Source organism: Camelus bactrianus, chromosome 19 (assembly GCF_048773025.1).
Source record: "Camelus bactrianus isolate YW-2024 breed Bactrian camel chromosome 19, ASM4877302v1, whole genome shotgun sequence".
Taxonomy (NCBI): domain Eukaryota; kingdom Metazoa; phylum Chordata; class Mammalia; order Artiodactyla; family Camelidae; genus Camelus; species Camelus bactrianus.
In genome coordinates, this window is record NC_133557.1 from 15,468,785 (window position 1) to 15,488,625 (window position 19,841).

The following is a 19,841-nucleotide window of genomic DNA, read 5'->3' on the forward strand; positions in this document are numbered from 1 at the left end:
GGCTATTATGATGGACCGGTATTTTTGAACGAATGAGCGAATGATTTAAATGCTGGGAAATAAAGGCAACGGCTGGTCTCACCCAAGCTCTGAGAACCGGGAAGAAGCACAGTCAGGGTACCAAGAGCAGGCCCCGGCCTCTCCTCGCTGTGCATTCTGCAGACTGCCCTGGGCCTTTCAGGGCCGCACCATGGGGCGGGCGGCAGGGGGCGCGCGAGGATGGCGGGGGCCGGGCTCTCCGGCCTCAATTAGGGCTCCGCTGCCTGCCCCACAGCCCGGGGCAGCATGGCCGCTCAAGCCCCTCAGGGCTGGAGCAGGAATGCTAGTTTGGAGCAAGAACGTAGTCGCCAAGATTAAATCCTACTAGGCAACCCAGGAGCAAGAATGTGGACTTGGAGGCGAGGGGCGTGGCCGGGCCGCTGGACAGCCAATAGCACGTCAGGGGGCGGGGCCGTAGAGGCGTAGGCTGCCCTCGAACTCTGCCGTTAGAAGAAGATAGCCAATGAGAGAGCCGGGGCGGGGCGGCTTGGCCAATGGCGCGGGTCGGTTAGATTCAAAGGTGCCTATAAAGTGGCCTGCACGCCCGCACTGGCCCGAATCGGGTGCGTTCCGAGCACCGCCATGGCCCTGAGGTCCGATGTCCTGGACGAGCTGCCCGCCGCCTGCCTGTCGCCTTGCGGGCCGCCCAACCCGGCTGAGCTGTACAGCGAGGAGCGACGCCTGGCGCTTGAGGAGCTGGTGGCGGGCGGCCCCAACGCCTTCGCGGCCTTCCTGCGACGCGAGCGCCTCGGCCGCTTTCTGAACCCCGACGAGGTGCGCGCAATTCTGCGCTCGGCAGAGCGGCCCGGTGAGGAGGGCGCGGCGGCGGCGGGGGCCGAGGACTCCTTCGGCTCGTCCCACGACTGCTCGTCCGGCACCTACTTCCCTGAGCAGTCGGACCTGGAGCCGCCGCTGCTGGAGCTCGGCTGGCCCGCCTTCTATCAGGGCGCTTACCGCGGGGCCACGCGGGTCGAGGCGCACTTCCAGCCCCGCGGCGTGGGCTCAGGCGGCCCCTATGGCTGCAAGGACGCGCTGCGCCAGCAGCTCCGCTCGGCGCGAGAGGTGAGCTGCCCGGCCTGGCCCCTCGGGTCGCCTCGGTCCCCTGTCGGACAAGATGCCCTCTTCAAAAATGGGGAAATGAGGTCTCCTAGGAGCGCGAGCCGGGTGGTCCCAGGGTCCCCGACTCGCCCCCACTCTTCGTGTATCCTCTCAGATCCCGATCCCTTGGTCACTCCTCTAGGCAGACGAGAATGGGAGGAGTCCTGGTCCCCAAGAACACGAATTGTGCCCAAGTTCCAACTCCTAAAATTCCCCTTCCCTGGGAGTGGGGACCAGAAATCCATCCAGTTCCAACTTTCAGTTAAAACCAAACCAGATTCTCCTGGCTGTCAGTCCACACTAGGTCTCACTTTCTTGAGCTTCTTAGATGCATTACCTAAGATGCACGTAACCTAGGGGAAAATTCCTGAAAGACTGTCCTGGAGACAACTGTGGAGCAATAGGAAGCTATCCTTGCTCATCACCAACACGTGCCTTTTATTGTTGGAAGCAAATTACTAGAGTGGACAAGTGAAAGCCCTGACCCCTTTCCCTCCCGCCAGCCTGGAGGGGAAGTTGCTCCTTCTGGGAATAGGTGAAGCAAGAAGTGTACTTTTCCAGAGGCTGGGGAAAAACTACTGATACGCTTGCCTCAAGCCATCTCTTTATTCACAGTGGGTTTTGGTGCAGCTGTGGATTTGGCTCTTAGTGTGACCGGTATTGTGGTGCAGTGGGAGGTGTTGTCTCCCTGCCAGCCAGCATGAGACTGCAGCAGAGTGCTGGGTACCTAGGGGTCAGGGAGGAAGAATGCAACACACAAGGTGGGAGGGGCAGGGAGAATGTGGCAAAAGACACCTTCCTCCAGAGCCCTGATCACCACCTGCCATCTTGCTCGCTCCCTGACTGGCAGTGCCCAGCTTCCTGGCTGGCTACCTGTGGCAGAGACATGGCAGGTAAAACCCCAGAACATGGTAAGTCTTGGTAGGGCTCATACCCGAGTGTGTATGATTGTGGTTATGACATCTGTACATCAAGTCGGTTGAAGTAGCCTAACTAGGGACAATCCTGGACTTACCAGTGTTCCTGATGCCGGGTGCTCTTTGCCTGATGATGGGGTTTCAGCGGGTAGGGGATATAGTTGGCTAGTGCCTTGCTTGTGTGGCAGTAGCTATGGACTCCAGCTAGGCTGTTATCAATCCTGCAGTGCTTTTGGTGTGCTGAGGGTCCTTTTGATGCAGCAGACGCTTGTGGGTCCAGTGGGAAGATATAAAAGATGAAAGAAGGCACCATTTAGTGATAGGAGTGCATTCCCATTGATTGCCTCCAGGGGGAGAGCTTGGGCACTTGGAACTTGGGAAAAGTAACGAATGAGTCTCCAGGAAAGAGAGGACTTGTCCCAGGGTAGCTGCGACTGGGAACCTGCCAGTCCCGCCTTTGGCTTAGTTTCTGTGCGCCTTTCAAAGTGTGGGTCTGCTGGGTTGAGTGAGGTATAGCATCTAAAAACATGCACTTTATGTACAGCCTGGCTTCTGACTATAAACTGATAGCTGACCTGGTGCTCAGCTGAGTTTCACCAAAGCTGGAGGAAATATGTTTTGGGCATTTTCTTTTTTGCTTTGGACTTCTTTTTTTTAAAAACATTTTTTTATTGAGTTATAGTCATTTTACAATGTTATGTCAAATTCCAGTGTATAGCACAATTTTTCATTTATACATGAACATACATATATTCATTGTCATTTTTTTTTTCGCTGAGCTACCATAAGATCTTGTATATATTTCCCTGTGCTGTGCAGTATATATCTATTCTACATATGCCTGTCAGTATCTACAAATTTTGAACTCCCAGTCTATCCCTTCCCACCCCTCCCTTGCTTTGGACTTCTTGAGAGCTGAGATGTTTGCTTGTGGGAGAATACTGAACTACACAGAATTTTCCCTTATGCACGTGTACTCCAGAATCTATCCGTATACTATTGTATTTGTTGGTGAGTCATTTCTTTGTCTCTGTTGCCATGTGAATCCGTGTTTGGCTGGGCACTGGCCCCCACAGATCAGGTGGCAGTGGAGACCTTACCTGGAAGTGCTGTGTGCCCTCATTTGGCCATGTGCTATTGCTGTGGCTCTTGGGGTGTTCCTGGTACCTCAAGGGAGCCCACAGGCAAAGCTTGCCCTGCTAGGGGGTCCCACACTACTCAGACCCATCATTCTTACCAGCTGCACATTCCCTGTGTGCTTTTGTCCCAAGGGGTGCTTTGGCTATGGCCTCACCCTTGAGCATCCTTTTGATAACTTGAGCATTAGTAAAAGCTGTCACTGTGTTGACGAAGAGTCCTGCCAGGAGGAGTAGCAGCTGAGGAACCTGTCGGAGGCCCCCAGTGTGTATGTGGATGTTTCCAAATTAAGGCCCTCCTGATCTTATGCAACTCTCCTCTGAGTTACAGTAGAAGCTGGACAGCATCCTATGCCGGATGCCCATTTCAACCCAGGGCAGGCTCCCTCTGCCTCGCACTACTGACGTTTCAGCCCAGGTGGTTTTTTGTCCTGAGGGGCTGTCCAGTGCATGATAGGATGCTGAGCAGCATGCCTGGCCTCCACCCAGTGGATGCCAGAAGCACTGACCCTGCCACTAAAAAGGTTACCACTTTCAAAAATGACTTGACAGTCCCCTTGGTGAGTAAACGGACCCTTCTGCACAGCACAGTGCCCGGCAGCCCTGAGGAGGTATGGGGACTGGCTCTGTTTTCTGTTACGAAGTGGCTAGAACCACACTGACTGGTGCGGCAGCTGTAAGCCACTGGTGGCTGTTTAAGTTTATGTGACTTAAAATGTCATCCTATAAAAAATTCAGTTCCTCTGTTGTGCTAGTTATGTTTCAAGTACTGAATCGCTACTTGTGGTTAGTGGCTACCGTGTTGGACAGCACAGATACAGAACATTTCCAGAAGGTTCTGTTGGACAACACCTGTCTACAACAATGTGTATCATCTGCTACCTTTTATCTACGAGGGATATGAATACACACACACACACACACACACACACACACACACACATATATATCAATACCTCTATATCCTCGTTTAGTAATATAAATGAGTCTGTATATACATATATCCTTGTTTGTATTTTTTTTAAATGGAAGAATAAATCAAAAACTAGTTGCAATTATTATCTTATTGGGGACGGAGGAAAGGAAGGGACGAGGATGGAAGCTAGGTGTGCCTGAATGTACCTTGTTTTGTAGGTTGGACTTTGGAGCCAGGCAAATGTTTTACATAGTTATAAAATGAAAATAACTTGCAGTGATAAGGCCTTTCCTCCGCCGCAGAACCCCTCTTGATGCTTTCCTCTCCCTTCTAAATATCCCAGCCCGCCCAGAAATGCCCCTGTGCGAGGTCGGTCCCTCCGCCACAGGGCTCGTGAATGACTGGCTTCCCGGCCCCTGCCTTCCCAGAGCGGCACTGTGGCGCTCTGCGGACCGCTCTGCAGACCTGGGCTCCACCAGCCCTTTCGTCTCTTACTGAAATTGCTAATTTTATAACAGCAGCCCATGAAATGGAGAGAAAACCGCATGCACAAATGAATTCAGGTTTCACTGTCGAAACTGACATGCTTTTTGTCTTTAAACCCTGAAGGAGATATCAAGATTGTTATTTAAAGATTTAAAAAAAATTTCAAGGAGATAATTTCTGTTCTATTAATACATGTAATAAATGGGGCAAAAATATATATAGCGCTTTCCATTTTTTTTGTCCTTAGCCAGAAGTGGCAGGAGCCCTGGGGACCTGAAGGAAGTCTAGTTTGGGTGTCATGCGATCAGCATGAGGAATTCAGCAGACAGGCCCTTGCTGACCACTGGACAGGCTGTCTTTACATGTGCACAGACCTTTGGTAGAATTCCAGGCATCTTGCACACACGCTTAATGACTGTGGGTGGGAAGGGAGAGAAACTGAGGTACAGTGAGAAGGGGTGAGTGGCATGAACTTCCTGCTCCAGGCAGAGGAAGAACTGGAATGAAAACAGGAATGACTGACCCCAAGCGGCCCCTCCAGGCTGCTCACCTGCCTGGTCAGGGCCCCGCCTCGCCCATCGAGGCTGCTCGAATTAGGCCGCAGAGCTCCAAGGGGCTGGGCTGAGGATGCCCAGCTCAGGTAGATTGATTTGCACAGGGTGGTGGCAGAATTAGGACTGAGACCACGATTAGCCGCCATATGAGGGTTTTCTCTGGGCCAGGAACTGTCAGGTGTTCTCCCTTGTCCGAACCCACTGCAAACACTACAAGGGAGGTAGCATTATTCGCATGTTGAAGAAGCCAGCAGAACAGAAGTTACTTACCAGAGGCTACATGATGGTGCTCGGAAGTGAAGGAGCGTGCATCCCCATCCAGGTCTAACTCTGCAGCCTCTTCACATGGCGTCTGTGCCTCTGAGGTTTCCTAATTAGTCAGCAGTACCGCTCGGAGGGAGCAGTGCCCGGGGCCCTAGGCCTTGCACGTTCCCTAACGTTCACTCTGTGAGCCAGCGTGTGTTATCAGGGACCACCCTCCATGGTGGGCTCAGTGTGTGGACTTTAAGGAGTACTCTACTGATCCTTTTAGGATTTACTCCAGGCTCTCAGTCATCTGAAGACTAGTCATTACATGTGTTTGGGATAATGTTTAATCTGACACTTTTTAATAGGTAGCTCTGGGGTCTCCCAGGCTGGGCTGAAATTCCAGTTCCTGTATTTACTTAAGTGTCACCTTGAACAAGTTCCCGGACCTCTGCATGCTTTATTTTTCTTATCAGTAAGTTGGAGATAACAATTAATGGGGTTTTCAAATCTCTAGATACTTCTCTAGAGCTTTTTGGCAAATGGAAGAGATTCCAGTTCTACGTGAAAAAGTAACACAAATGGGGTCTGTGCAGATACCCCAGGGACTGCCACCCGTAATCACGTGGATCACCGGGTCCCGTGGTATAAATCATCAAAGGATAGTTGGAGTGACGGAGGTAAGGCTTGAGGTTTTGTCACTCATGATGACATGGGACTTGACACAGGAGTGGCTGTTCTAGATTTGGCTGGAGAAGAGCGGGTACAGCGTGAGGACGGGGCGGCGACCAGCCATCCAGGCGCTGACAGTGGGGTGTTTCCTCCTGTCATGTTATGACCGACGTGCACTGGGCTGCAGATGGGCTTCGACCCTGGAACAGACGCTCCAAAGCCACCACCCACAGAGCTTTCCAGCCCTAAGAGAGCAGGCAGGCTCCTTATAGCACAGGCTGGGACAGGGCAGGGCCCACAGTGACTGTGTGGGCCCCTGACGGGTGTGGGGTGCCCACCTTCCCATGTGTCTCTCCCTTGTCCATCCCACAGTGTGCCTCGGGGCTGGGGAGTGATGACCACTTTCAAGGCCAGGTGTATGTCTAGGGCCCAGCAGCCTGCAGCATGAACGCCAGCACCTGGTTGCGGCCAGCCCGGAAGCAGGCACTTGGCGGGCTAGTGAGTGAGCCCAGGTCAGTGCTCAGTTCAGTGAAGAGGCTTGAGGAGCCTCAGGTCTGGTTCAACTCAGAATGGCAGTGGGGGAGGGGGTGGGCAGAGCATGTAGGGGAGCGAGGATGGGGTCTGAAGGAGGCCAGGGAGCTGATTGCTTCCACACCTGGGGCTGTTCCTCCTACAGGTGGCTTTTAAGGGTCCTGCTCTAGAAGGAGAGGAGGCGATGTTGGGTACAGGAGAAGTCAGGGAAGAAACATCTCCGTCCACCCTCTGAACGCCCTGTGGGTGTGAGAGGCCAGAGTTCAAATCCAATTATTTTCAACACACAGGAAAGGTTGAGGCTTGAAAACCAAACAATGAAACTAATAGCAAATTAAATACTTACTCATTATCCAACAAAGGTGGTGTTCGTACAATTGTTAAGTGATGAAATCAATATTCAGTTTGGCAGGCGCCTTATACCTATGTCCCTGCTCCTGGGGCCCTGCCTCCAGCAAGCCTCCAACCCTCTGTAAGCCGGCCAGCGGGGCTGGCTTCCTTGGTCTCTGTCCCGGGGTACCTGGGTGCACATCCATTAGCCCCATCATGCTGGGTTGCTCCCAGCTCGTCCTCTGTCTCTCCTGAGGACCAGGACTGACCCTAGATTAGTTTTTCTCCCACTTTCTCTCATGAGCTGGACTCTCATTCTCACACCTGTGCATTCAGAACCCCCTTATGAGGTTTTCCTGTGACCACAAAATCAGTTTCGAGCCCCCTCAAGATTGTTTCTTTTTCTGTTTCCTGTTTGTGCGGCCCTGGATCTGCCTCTGCCCTCGCCCCCTGCCCCTTCTGTCCTCCCGCAGCCGGTACAGAACATCGCTTGCCCTTCCCGCTGGTCCCTTTCCCTTCTCTGCGACTCTCATGGCTTCCTGCCTGGCCCATTGTCAAAACCTCTACCACTGATTTTCCTTCTTTCGGTCTTTAGTCCTCTTAAATAAACATTTGCTGAACCTAAAAAGCTGTCTAAGTGCCGGCTGTGTTGCAAGCACTTGGGTGCGTGGCCCTGTGTTGAAGGAGACCCAGGTCTCCAGCCTGCACCAGCCTTCCCGCATCAGTTTCCCCTGTCCTGCTGGGTTCACCACTGAACTCATTGCTCTACCTAAACCTTCCCTCCGTGGCCTGTATGATACTGGCGCCTTGGGCGGCATTCAAGGCCTTCTGTGCTCTTTCTTGCTCACTCACCCGTCTCTGTCATCCCTGTCACTCCCTTTCCCGCATACCCTGCGTTGCAGCCAAATTGGTACATCCCCATCATTTCCTTCCTCTTCCTCTGTCATCACGTGGCTTCCTGCCAGATGCCCTCCCCTTCACTTCTCCCCTGTCCAAACCGTCCCTATTTGTGATAGCTCAAATGTCCTCTCCTCGGGGACTCCTTCTCCGCTGTTCTTTGGTAAACATTTGAGTGCCTGTGTTGGGTCTACCACTGCGAGGGAGATGCTTTACTGTCTCCCCCTCCTCCTGAAGACTCCCCTGATTTCATTATGTCTCATTTTGCTTCCTAGCATCCCACATCCTCTCTTTGTGGGGAAGTCAGGTGTTTGTTGAATTCTTTATAACCATCTTCCTGCCTAGTACAGGATTCAGCCCACGGTAGACTGCGGAGATGCTGGCAGCATAACTGAACACCTGTTTCATGCCTGCGCTAAGCCCTTTCCATGTTTTGTCTCATTTAACCCTCACAACAGCCCTTTGATGTAGCTGCTGTTGTCCATATCTTCCAGAGGAGGAAACTGAGGCTCAGAGAGATTAAGCAACTTGCCCAGGGTCACACAGCCAGTAAGCTACAGAGCTGGGATCTGTGCCCAGGCCTTTTTGGCTTTTAACCACTAAGCTATATGACCTGAATTAGTGGGATAAATATGACTCCAAAGAGGATGTATAAAAATGCAGTGGAGGATGTGAACTTTGGAAGATGCCAGCAATTTAGAAAGAACACTTCTTATTTTCTAAATCACTGTCTCCAGTGGGTTATAGCTGTACCCTTTGCCAAGAATAACTCACAGCTGGGGCTTCCGCAACATGGGGTGGGGGAGGTGAGGAAGAAGGCAGCCAGAGAGAGAAATTGGTCTTCCAGACTCCCTCACAGCAGTGACTTCCTGGGAGCTGGCATTTCAAGGTCCCTCCCCTGGTAGGTGAGACTCTGAGGTTTTAGGGAAAAACAGCAGACTCTCCTCTTTGTCTCTGCACCTCTTTAACAGCCAAATAGCTAAGGGGTAATGATTCTGGGGTACTGTCCTGAGTCCTCTGGGGCCACGGAGATGAACCAATCCCTTTTAAGGGCCTCTGCTCCCACAGAAGAGGTGAGACCTATAAATAAAGCAGCTTCATGTTCAGAAAAGGAGTTGATGTGATTCAAAGAGATTCCTGTTTTTATGGCTGCGCTTGGGAGGAGGGAGACACCTCGCAGCCCCAGCCTGCAAAAGGGCTCCACGCCTTAGCCCTGAAGGGGGCGCTTTCATAAGGTGGCCTGGTTGCAGTGGCCTGTACTTGGCCTGCGTGTTTTTATCTATTTGTTTACTTTTTTTAGGCAGGGAAGAGAAGGTAATTAGGTTTATTTATTTAAATGGAGGTGCTGGGGATTGAACCCAGGACCTCATGCACGCCAAGCCCACAGTCTACCACCGAACTGTGCCTTCCCCACGTCAGCCTGCGTGTTTTGATCCCCCCACAGCCCTGCTCTCAGACCCGCGGCGGGTGCGATTAGACTCTGCTGCTGAAGCCGCCTCTCTGTAGCAGGAAGGCCGGGAACTGGCAGGTGTCCCCCTGCGCTGAACTGCCTGGACCGCTCAAACTCTGGGCTGGTCACGTCGATCTGTGAACCAATACTCGAGGGATCTTTTGTACCCTGCACTGCTTGCAACGCAGTCATTTAATTCTCACTACAAACCTACTTTGCAGCAAAGGAAACAGACTTTTGAAGCAGCTGTAATTTGCCTGAGGCCACAGGGCAGAGGCAGCCCTCAATTAAAGTCTGTGCTGCGTGTGTAAAATTGATCAGGATGCACAAATGGAGCCAGGTTGTTGGGGAGAAGAAGGGACTGGTGCAAGCTTCAGGGCAGCATCCTTAGGACAAATTTCTGTGTTCTTGTTGCGGGCTTGCGCTGTGGACACATCCTGAAGTAGAGGGATTGCCTTTTACAGAGGAGAGGCTGGCTCTGGAAGTCATTTGGTTAGAGCCCACCCTGTGGGGGGGGGGGTGGACGAGATGCAGATTCTGCGACATGCAGGGATGGAGGCAAGAGATGGGAGCATCAGCTTGCCTGGTTTGATTGGTTTCGAGCCATGAATTGGTGGCAGATGGGGCGGGCCTTTCCAGATTATAATAAAAAATCATCCTATGATCCTAAATCAGACAGTAATCAAACTCAGACTTGGGGAATGGTACACCTAGCAGGGGGCCTCAGAGATAAGGTTTTACATGCCTAAGATGATGGTGTGCCAGCCACAGAACCTCGGTAGCTTGCTGGTCTGAGCTGAGCCTGTAAGGTGGGGGTTTTAGTAAAGGAAGGGAGTTGACTGGAACAGGTTCATAGGAGGGCAAGGTAGTTTTGAGAAATTTGCAGTGTGGAGGAGAGTGGCTAGGAGGCTGGTGGGAAGGTTAGCTGGGCGAAGTCAAGATTTGTAGGATATAGTGGCCTGAGCATCTTTGGAAATGGAAAAGGGTCCACAGTGAGGGGAGACCTGATACTGCGGAAGGAGAAGGAAAGATATCAGAAGATGGGGCTCCCTCTGCAGCTCTGAGATGGGGTCTGGAGTCCGGACAGCAAGCTGTAAGGTGCTGTCCTTGTGGGCTGACCACTTGATCTTCCCTCTGCCCCTCACCTCAGGTGATCGCAGTGGTGATGGATGTTTTCACGGACATCGACATCTTCCGAGACCTGCAGGAAATCTGCCAGAAACAGGGAGTAGCCGTATACATCCTTCTAGACCAATCTCTTCTCTCTCAGTTTTTGGATATGTGCATGGATCTGAAAGTTCATCCTGAACAGGAAAAGGTTGGTGTTCCACTGTTTCTAGTTTCACCACGATGAGCACATAACACCCGAATATCCGTGATCTACCTGGCGGTTGGTGGTGGTATCCCCATTGCAAGGGAGGGACCTGGGGTTGGGAGCAAGTTGTGTGCCTGAAGTCTCACAGAAAAGAAAGGACAGAGTCAGGACTCAGACCTCAGCCTCTCCCTCACACTGTGCTGCCTCCTCATAGGGAGCTTGTCTGTGGCTGGCAGCTGCACCAGTAGGCCCCAATTTTAATCGTAACAACCACACTTAACAGGGTTCTGCACTGTCCTAGGCTCCTGACAGTGTTACCCAACTTCATCCTTACAGCCGGCCCATCAGGTAAGCGGCATTATGTCTGTGCTTCAGATCGGGAAGTACTGTAGCCCAGTGGTGGGATGGAATTGGACTCTCCGTCTGTCTGCCTGCCTCCAGCCCTGGGGTTCTTAATCACTGTCACTTAATCACTGTCACATGCTGCCTCTCACTTCTCATTATTATAAAATTAGACTTATTATGTCCTTTGCTTGGAGCATGAAAGTAATTTGAGCTTAAGTATTTAAATGTAAGGTTATATAACTCAGCTAGCTTGTTCTCTTTCATGGAAAGAGGCAAGAAAAATAATCACGTATTACACTATCCCCTTTTTAAAAATTAAGCAACTTATGAGCTTCCAAACTTAATCCATCAACTTGGTTCATCACCTTAAGTCATCAACTTTGTTTATCACTTATGTGAGTGCCTGCTTTAAGCTACTCACTACTCCAGGTACTGGAAATAAAGCGGCGAGCAAAGTGGACGAAGAGTTCAGGCCTTGGTACTGTAAGTTACCACACAGAGGATGTGAACTTAACAGCTCGTTATCATCGAGCAGTTTGGTGCACAAAATTTTGGCTGTTTAACTTCTCCCACTGAGCTCTTGATGATTGCTCTCCCTAATGAGGAGACTGAGGCTTGGTTTTAGTTAGGTGCCTATTAACTTGTCACTGGTGCTACAGAGCAAATTCACGATGAGGGTAGGATTGAAGCTTGGAGACCGACGGGAACAGCCAGCCGTGTGATCTGACGGTCAGTTTAAAAATGAGATCAGGTGGACCCAAGGGAAATGCAAGTCAGGCATGGAAAAGCACATCTTCATCCAGCCAGAGGTTCAGCCCATGCCTGCTCTGCCAGGGGGCCCGGTGAAGAAATTGAAGGTGTCGATGTTTAATTTCAGGGTGCTCTTGCTATAATTGACGTTACGTGTGAGTAGCAGGAAAATCACAGAATAGTCTGACCACTGCTTCCATTGAAGTGATTGGCTCTGATTCACCCGCCCGACAGAAGTCTAGGAACATTTGCCGACTCAGCTGCCCACTGCTGGCTGCTGCCTTTGTGGGTGTTCAGATCGTCTAGGAAGGGTCAGAAGGAAGTCTTTACCTTTGGCTTCACCGCTGTTCATCGGGTCTTAACTTATCCCTTGGGACGCACCATCTTCCCTGGGGCTTCACACACGAGGGCATGTCAGGGCTGTTGACTCTGCACCCTCACTTCGTGGGCCTGACTTCTCCCACCCTGGCACTATGGCTGGTCCAGAACATTGGGTGTCCTGTCTCTGGGAGCTTGGTCACACGTTTATGTGCACTCAAAAGTGCTTTGGCCACAGTCACAGAGGCCTGCCAGGTACATGCCAAAAGGAAAGATGCACAAAACCACCGAGATCTGCCCGCAGTGATGCTCTTTGTGCTTGTTATATGTGGATCCTTTGACGCTCTGCTCAGGAATCTCCAGGAAGCCCTCCCCTGCCAGCTCCACATGCACCTCTATGGAAGCTTCTAGTTTTGGGGGGTTTTTAATACTCATTTTGAAATAATTTGATTTACAAAGGAGTTACCAAAATAATATAAGGGATCCCTGAATACTCTTTACTCCAATTCCCTAAATGTTAATGTCTTACAAACTTCAGTACAAGTTTCAAAATCAGGAAATAAGCTTGATATGCTATTATCTACTCTACAGACCTAGGACATTTCACTAATCCTTCCGTGAATGTCCTTTTTCTTACCCAGGATCCAGTCCAGGATCATATCTTGCATTTACTTGTCATTTCTCCTTACAGTCCTCTCATCTGGAACCATCCCTTTCTCTTTCTTTGTCTTTAAGGGTCTTCATGCTTTTGAAGAATACTAGCCAGTTTCCTGTAGAATTTGGATTTGTCTGATGTCTTCTCCTGGTTAAATTCTGGTTAAATTCATATTTTTCATTTTGGTGAGAACACCACAGAAGTGATGTTATGTTATGCCATAGCTTTTTTGTTTTGTCTTTTGTCTGTATTTTGAAATGATGATAGGTTCACAGAAGTGGCAAAGATAGCACATAGAGGTTTCCATGTTTCCTTCACCCAGTCTCCCCTGTGATTACACCTTACGTAACTTACAGCACAGTATCAAAACCTGGAAATTGATATGGGCACCATGTGTGTCGATAGTTCTGTGCCATTTTATCACATGTGTACCTATGTTTAACCACCCCCACCATCAGAATACAGGTAGTGTATTCTGCCTAATAGCCTATACGCTATTCCATCATCACACAAAGATCTCCCTCCTGCTACATCTTTATGGTCACATCCGCTCCCTTCCCCTGGATCTTTCACTCCAGCAACCACTAATTTATGCCCTGTCTCTCTAATTTTGTCATTTAAAGAATGTTATGTAAATGGAATTATACAGTATGTGACCTTTTGAGATTGGCTTTTTTCACTCGGCATAATGCCCTTGAGATCTGTCCAAACTGTTGTGTGTATCAATAGTCTGTTCCTCTCTATTGCTGAACAGTATCATATGTTATGGTTGGACTGTAGCTTGTTTAACCATTCACCCACTGAAGGCCATGAGGGTAGTTTCCAAGTTTTTTACTATTATGAATAAAGTTGCTATGGATATTTTTGTACAGGTTGTTGTGCAGACAAAGGTTTTCACTTCTCTGGATGATGTCATATCTTGCTATAGTTTTTTAACATTCATCACTTTTCTCTCTTTGTCCTTGAGGATAAGGAGCATGCCTTCTATCTGTGTTGTCTCGAGCCTTGGCACATAGTAAAGACTTTCTTTGTCGAATGAATGAGAGACTCGAACAAAAAAATTTTAAACATTTAATTTAAACGTGTAAGATTTCTAAAGGTATATGGCCACTGATCTGCTCTGAAGAATGATGATTGTCTTAGTATTTTGCATACCATTATGTTTGCATTTCTGTGTGTCATTTTACGAGGATAATTATGCATACACACGTGATGTATGGCCCCAGTGTATTACCAGAGCACCTTTTTGCTAATTATGTGCTTGTGGGAGAAATGACATTGCTCATGAAGCCACATGTGATAGGGGTGTTTCAGCCGCCGAAGTCCTATGTCAGAGAAGTCCTGCCTCTGTTCCTGTCCCCACACCCATCACGTGTGGGGTAAGTGTGGATGCCTATTATTCACTAGCAATGCTACTCAACAAAAGAGGAGGAGAAATAGCTCCTTTAAGCCTTTGTTAAAATGTTATTTATTACTAGCATGTTTTCTTTGACGATTTTATGCCCCACATTTTGTTTCAAAATCCTTTCTTGGATTCTATTGTTCATTGTCTCCAAAAAGTGAGTCTTCCTTTAGAGCACACGTCCACAGGAACTAAGGGTCTCAAAAATCCCTATGAGGAAAAGGCACACGAGAAGATGGACTGTGTGAAGCAGCATTACTTGAGTCCTGAGAATCACCTGGGTCGTGTACAGTGCGGGTTGGTACTGAGTGGTGACTGTGAGCTGCTCATCTGCCAATAAGCTTGTCTTTTGGAAGCTGTAAGTAAACTCAGCCCTCTTTATGCATGTGTTCACGGGATGGTTCACTTCTTTTTCCCCCACGCCTCCACCCCCAGCTGATGACCGTTCGGACGATTACAGGGAATATTTACTACGCCAGGTCAGGAACTAAAATTGTTGGCAAGGTTCATGAAAAGTTCACACTGATTGATGGCATTCGTGTGGCCACGGGCTCTTACAGGTGAGTTTCTAACCCGTCTGTGCTTGTTGCTCTAAACTCATTAGGGGAAGTGTGTGCTCTAGGGGTCCCAGCTGCTTGTCTCCCTCCACGTGAGCCTCTGCAGCTGAGCATTCTGCGATGTGTGCATCCGTGTGTGTGTGTGTGTGTGAGAGAGTAGGTGAATCAAAGCCTTCTCCGCTGGGAGGTGGTCGGGGTAGGGTCACCTCCTCGGCCCCGTGGGCCACAAAACTCAAGTCCAGAGCTCGAAGCTTGCCTGGAGCCCCAAAGGCGAGTGGGTCCAAGATTCTGGGCTCAGCCAGGACTGCAGTGGATGTGTTGGGGCTTCACAGTGACAGGAATAGTCCCAAACCCTGTTCCTTGGGGCCTTTGACCCGTCCTTGTCCCTGCTTGCTTGGAGGGGAGGGCAGTTGCAGGCATCGGCCTCCGTGTGGAGGGCACAGCCGGAGCGTCACTCCTTCGTGCTGCTTCAAGCCTGTGACTTAGGTGCTTTAGTCTAGAAAGTACCGATGATATTTCTGGCTCCACCTCTGAAGTCTCACTTTGGCAACGGCATCGAGGGTAGAGTGCGGGCAAGCTGAAGGCAGGTGGAGATAATGAGTGGTAAACCCCAGTCTTCAGAGGCTAAGATACACCATGTTCACTCCCGTGGCTCGGATGGTCACATGTTTTGCCACCTCGGTGTTAGATCGTCTGATGGTTCACATGAGATGTGTCTCTACTTTTTAAAAAAGAAACACACATTTTTGAAACAACATGCATCCCAGGGTGGTAATTGTGTGTCAGCCCCAGGTAAAGGGGGTGTGCAGATGTCCCTGCGAGATGAGCAGTCAGACCAACAAACAGTAGTTTGAGTCTTTCTTCTCAAACTACTGTCATTGCTCAGAACAAAATTTGAACTCTTTCTCAGGACGTCCTTTCATAAGAAGTTTGAAAATAGCACGAGCAAGCTAGCTTTTCACCCAAAGTGGTATTTATCTATATTAACCAAACTAAGCTCCACATGGTTTTTGGCTGTTCTGAAATATAAAATATAAAAATTACCCCCTGCAAAAGGAAATATGCTGCTGCTGAGATGGAGGATGATGACAACTTCCATTTGCTGAGGACATTTTATGATTCTGTGGTGTTGGAGAGGTGTCTAGTTTACATGATCTCAGGGTTTTCAAAAGGACCTTTCTTCTCAGGCTCTGAAGGCAGCTGTCAAAGTGAATTTGCATTGACCTGTGTTCTTGGTTGCAAAAGACAGAGTTGATACTATGTTTCATGATTTCTTATGTAAAACACCCTACTCCTGATACAAATTTCTGTGTCAGTGGGGCAGTTGCAAGTGCAGAAAGCTAACTCAGACTACTTCATGCAAATTGGAATTTAATGACTCTGGTATAAAAAGGCTCTGTTGGTTTTCAGCTCACCTTGACCAAGAGGCCATGCATTTATCAGAACACTGTTTCCTGGGTCTGCTTTTCTCTGGTTGATCCTTATTCTCAGTCAGGCTCTCCCTTTGCAGGCAAAGATCCCGTCTTACCCACGTGGCCTCTAGCAGCTAGCTCCGGAATAGAGAGCCTTTCTTTCTCTCTGCACTGGTATTGGTCCTTGAAAAACTACTTGGCTTTCGCTGGCTCAGTGCCCCCCTGAGTAGACCCCAGTATCCCAGGGTCTAGGATACTCTGGCCAGCCTGGGTCACCTGCCCACCTTATTGTGATTGGAGAAGGTGCATCAATGAAAGGTTTCTGAGGCGAAGTGGGCGAGCTCCTGCTACCCTAGAAAGAAGAAGCGGTGCTGGACAGCTAGGGGCACATGGCCACTATTCAGCTCTAAACGTGTGCTGAGAACAGTGTCATCGTTAGAATGACCACCACATCTCCCATTGTGAAAGTGGCAGCATGGAGGTGGTGGCGAGGAGCTCTGTCCCTGCAGTTCTTAAGGACTGGGGCCTAGTCTAAGCTCTGCCACCAGCTTCCCACTGTGACAACGCTAGGCGGCTTCCTCACTCCTCAAATGAGGGCGCTGGCCTCAGTGCTTTAGAAACCCTTTCTAGATTTTAGCACCTCTGTGGCTAAGGTGTGTAGGTTTCAGCGTGTTGGTTAAACAGTGGCTTTTTAACGTTTCTGTTAACGCGTCCCTACGCTATATACTGTGCTAAGGCTGGCTGAATTCACACCAAATGGTCAGTGTGCTGTCTGTCACTGGAATTGTGACCTTTACGCCACAGAATATCTGGGCTTTATATTCAGATCGACAATAAATAGCTGAAGATTGCTCATCCTTACCAGCTTCTGTTTGTTTTGTTTTTAATCCTGAAGTTTTACGTGGACGGATGGCAAATTAAACAGCAGTAACTTGGTCATTCTGTCTGGCCAAGTGGTGGAGCACTTTGATCTGGAGTTCCGAATCCTGTATGCACAGTCAAAGCCCATCAGCTCCAAACTCCTGTCCAACTTCCGAAGCAGTGGCAAGTTTGACCATCTTGTCGACCAGAAACCACTGTCCAAGGAGCTCACGCTGGGCAACCTGCTGCGGCTGCGGCTGGCCAGGCTCTCGAGCACCCCCAAGAAGGCTGCGCCGGGCTGCGCAGAGGGCCGGGCAGAGGCCAGGCATGGGGACTCTGGCTCCTCCACCATCAGTGAGGAAGACTACCTCGGCAGCCGCAGGGACAGACCAGAGAGTGGGAAGGCGACCGATGCTGCCACGCAGACGGAGCCAGGAGAGGAGACTCTGGCTGTGAGTGTGAATGATGCAGGGACACAAACCGGCACTGCCTCTGCATGTGCTGGCACCCAGACCACAGTCACCACCAGGGTGGTGAGCTCCCAAACTGAGGTCCGGTCCACGTCAGCCACCACCCAGACCGACATGGATGAGAACCTTCTCTTCTCTCAGGGAACCCAGTTGAAAGAAGGGTCACCAGTATCAAGGATGTCTGTGTCAAGATCTTCCAGTTTGCGGTCTTCTTCCTCTCTGTCCTCCCAAGGCTCTGTGGCCAGCTCTATTAGCTCCCAGACTTCCCTCCGAGCCACCGACCTCATCACACCCGGGCACCCTACGTACTGGAGCACCCCCTGCTTGGATCTGTGCTTTAGAGACTCATTCAGAAACTTGAACAAAGAGCGGCAGTTTCACTTGGCTGGAATCAGGTCCCGGCTCAACCACATGCTGGCTATGCTCTCAAGGAGAACATTCCTTACTGAAAACTACTTCGGCTTTGGTTCTGGGAGTTTCACCAGATCATCAGCTCATTTGCTGGCGGTCAGAGATATCACACTTTATCCCTCCTACCAGTGACTGCTCTGCTCATGCACAGCCTCTGGCTTGGAGTAGATGACGTCAGAGCATCCTGCTTTACACGATGTCTCCTGTCCCTAATTGCCTTTCTTTCACTCTGTCTTTGAATTCTAGAAACTGCTCATTACTGTACGTGCTTTAGTTTTATTTTATTTTTAATCATGTATAAACCAGGTATTGGTTTTACATTTAAACACTATGGGTACAGTTTTTTTGCACTATTTTATTATTGATTTCCTTTCAAGAGAATGTTTCGGGGCTCTCAGGCAATTCAGGTAAGAGAGAAAATATGTTTTGCATTTTTCTAGATATGTGTACTCTTCTGTTTTAGAGGTTTGAATCACTTGTTTTTATGATCAAATCCTAATTAGAAAAAACTTAAAACTGTTTCTTAAGTGTCTGTCTCTCCTTTAGAATATCTGTTCTTAGTATTAAATAGTTGTAAACAACGCTTGTTTGTTGGTGGCTCCTGGTTTTTTTTTCTGTTCACTTTTCTCTCTTGCACTTTTCTGTTTAACTCTAGGAGTGTGCCACAAGTAAATGCACCTAATACATAGTTATGCAGGGTTTTTTTGTTTTTAGCAGTGTTAGGGTGGAGAAGTAGATGATCCAAATTATAAAAGAGAAAATATCCACTTAAAAGTTAGAACACATAGGGTGATACCTTCCTTAGTGACAGGAGTATTGATGTCACTAGCTCTGTAGTTTGAGGAAACTTACCAGACCTCACAGTTCTTTTCATGTGCTCCATCTTGTCTTTTTCAAAGAAGCAGCTTGAGCTATTCAGACGAGGACCTTGGTTCTGTGCTCTGCCATAGAACGCCTCACCGTGCATTCCTGGATTCATCCCTGGTAGTAACTCTAGTGGCCCCACGGGCGTAATTTCATCAGATGGGTGTATTGACAGTGATTTAGCAATCTAATATCCTGGAGCAGGGGCCAAAGAGGACACTGACAATTATCCCAGATTCCTAGTCCAGTGGCAGGCAATGCAACCGGTTTCTACACCCTGCTAAGCAGGATTGGTATACCTGTGGAATCCTGTTTTTGTCCAGTCTCCTTTCTGTGGACAGACAAAAGGAAGAGAGTTAGGTGATGGTTTCCTCCTTCTGAACCGACAAGAGCAAAAAAGATCTAAAATAGGGGAGGGGGGAGGGTGTTGTCTGCCACATGCGCAGATTCTGATGGGCATAGATCCTGAGCACGCCTGCAGGTTTCCATGTGTGCACTGGGATTCCCTTACGGTCACCAGATTACTGGCTGGCTTAGTGTCATATTCTGGGCTGGGAAGCAGAACGGACAGCTGGTTTCATGTCTGGCTGTAAACAACTGTGGCCCAAGCCTCACATAAATATACTGTTCTTTGAATCCACTTAGACTTAGATAATTCCCTTTGTGCTGTCTTTGACCCTCATAACAATGCAGTGGTTGGACAGCTGTTATTCCCAATTTTCAAGTGAAGGAACTGAAGCTCAGATTAAGTAGCATATTCAAGGTCACGTGATTGAAAAATGTCAAGACAAGCATTTAAAGACAGGTTTTCAGATTCTCAGTTCAGTACAGTTTGATGTGACTGCTTCTTGATGGGAACTATGGAGGCATTAGAGGATGTGCCCTGAGAAATGGCAGTTAATGCAATGGTGAGTTGAAAACTTAATTAAAACTTAAGCTCATTAACAAATGTAGGTAGGTTTGAAATTTCAATTCAATGTGTTCTACGCAACTATTAATAGGCATTCATTAAAAAAGGCTCTGCCGTTTAGTTTGGAAAATGATGCATCAAATAAATTTAAACAGGATTCTTTATTGCAGGACTACTCAGACTTTTGAACGAGGTTATTACACTGTGACTTTCTCAGAGGAGGGCAGGTACATGGCCTCCCACAAACTTACCTGATTACAGAGTCCTTTTTGTGGAACAGGATGCAAAACCATTGTTCT

General features: G+C 49.1%; 1 protein-coding gene across 1 annotated transcript; it reads left to right on the top strand.

Moving 5' to 3' along the window:
* The first annotated feature begins 575 nt into the window (after positions 1-575).
* Positions 576-18,349, top strand: FAM83D (family with sequence similarity 83 member D). The gene is made up of 4 exons (XM_010958745.3): positions 576-1,101; positions 10,423-10,590; positions 14,493-14,617; positions 16,922-18,349. The coding sequence occupies exons 1-4, from the start codon at positions 622-624 to the stop codon at positions 17,898-17,900; spliced, it is 1,752 nt and encodes a 583-aa protein (XP_010957047.1). The 5' UTR covers positions 576-621; the 3' UTR covers positions 17,901-18,349.
* Positions 18,350-19,841: the final 1,492 nt, after the last annotated feature.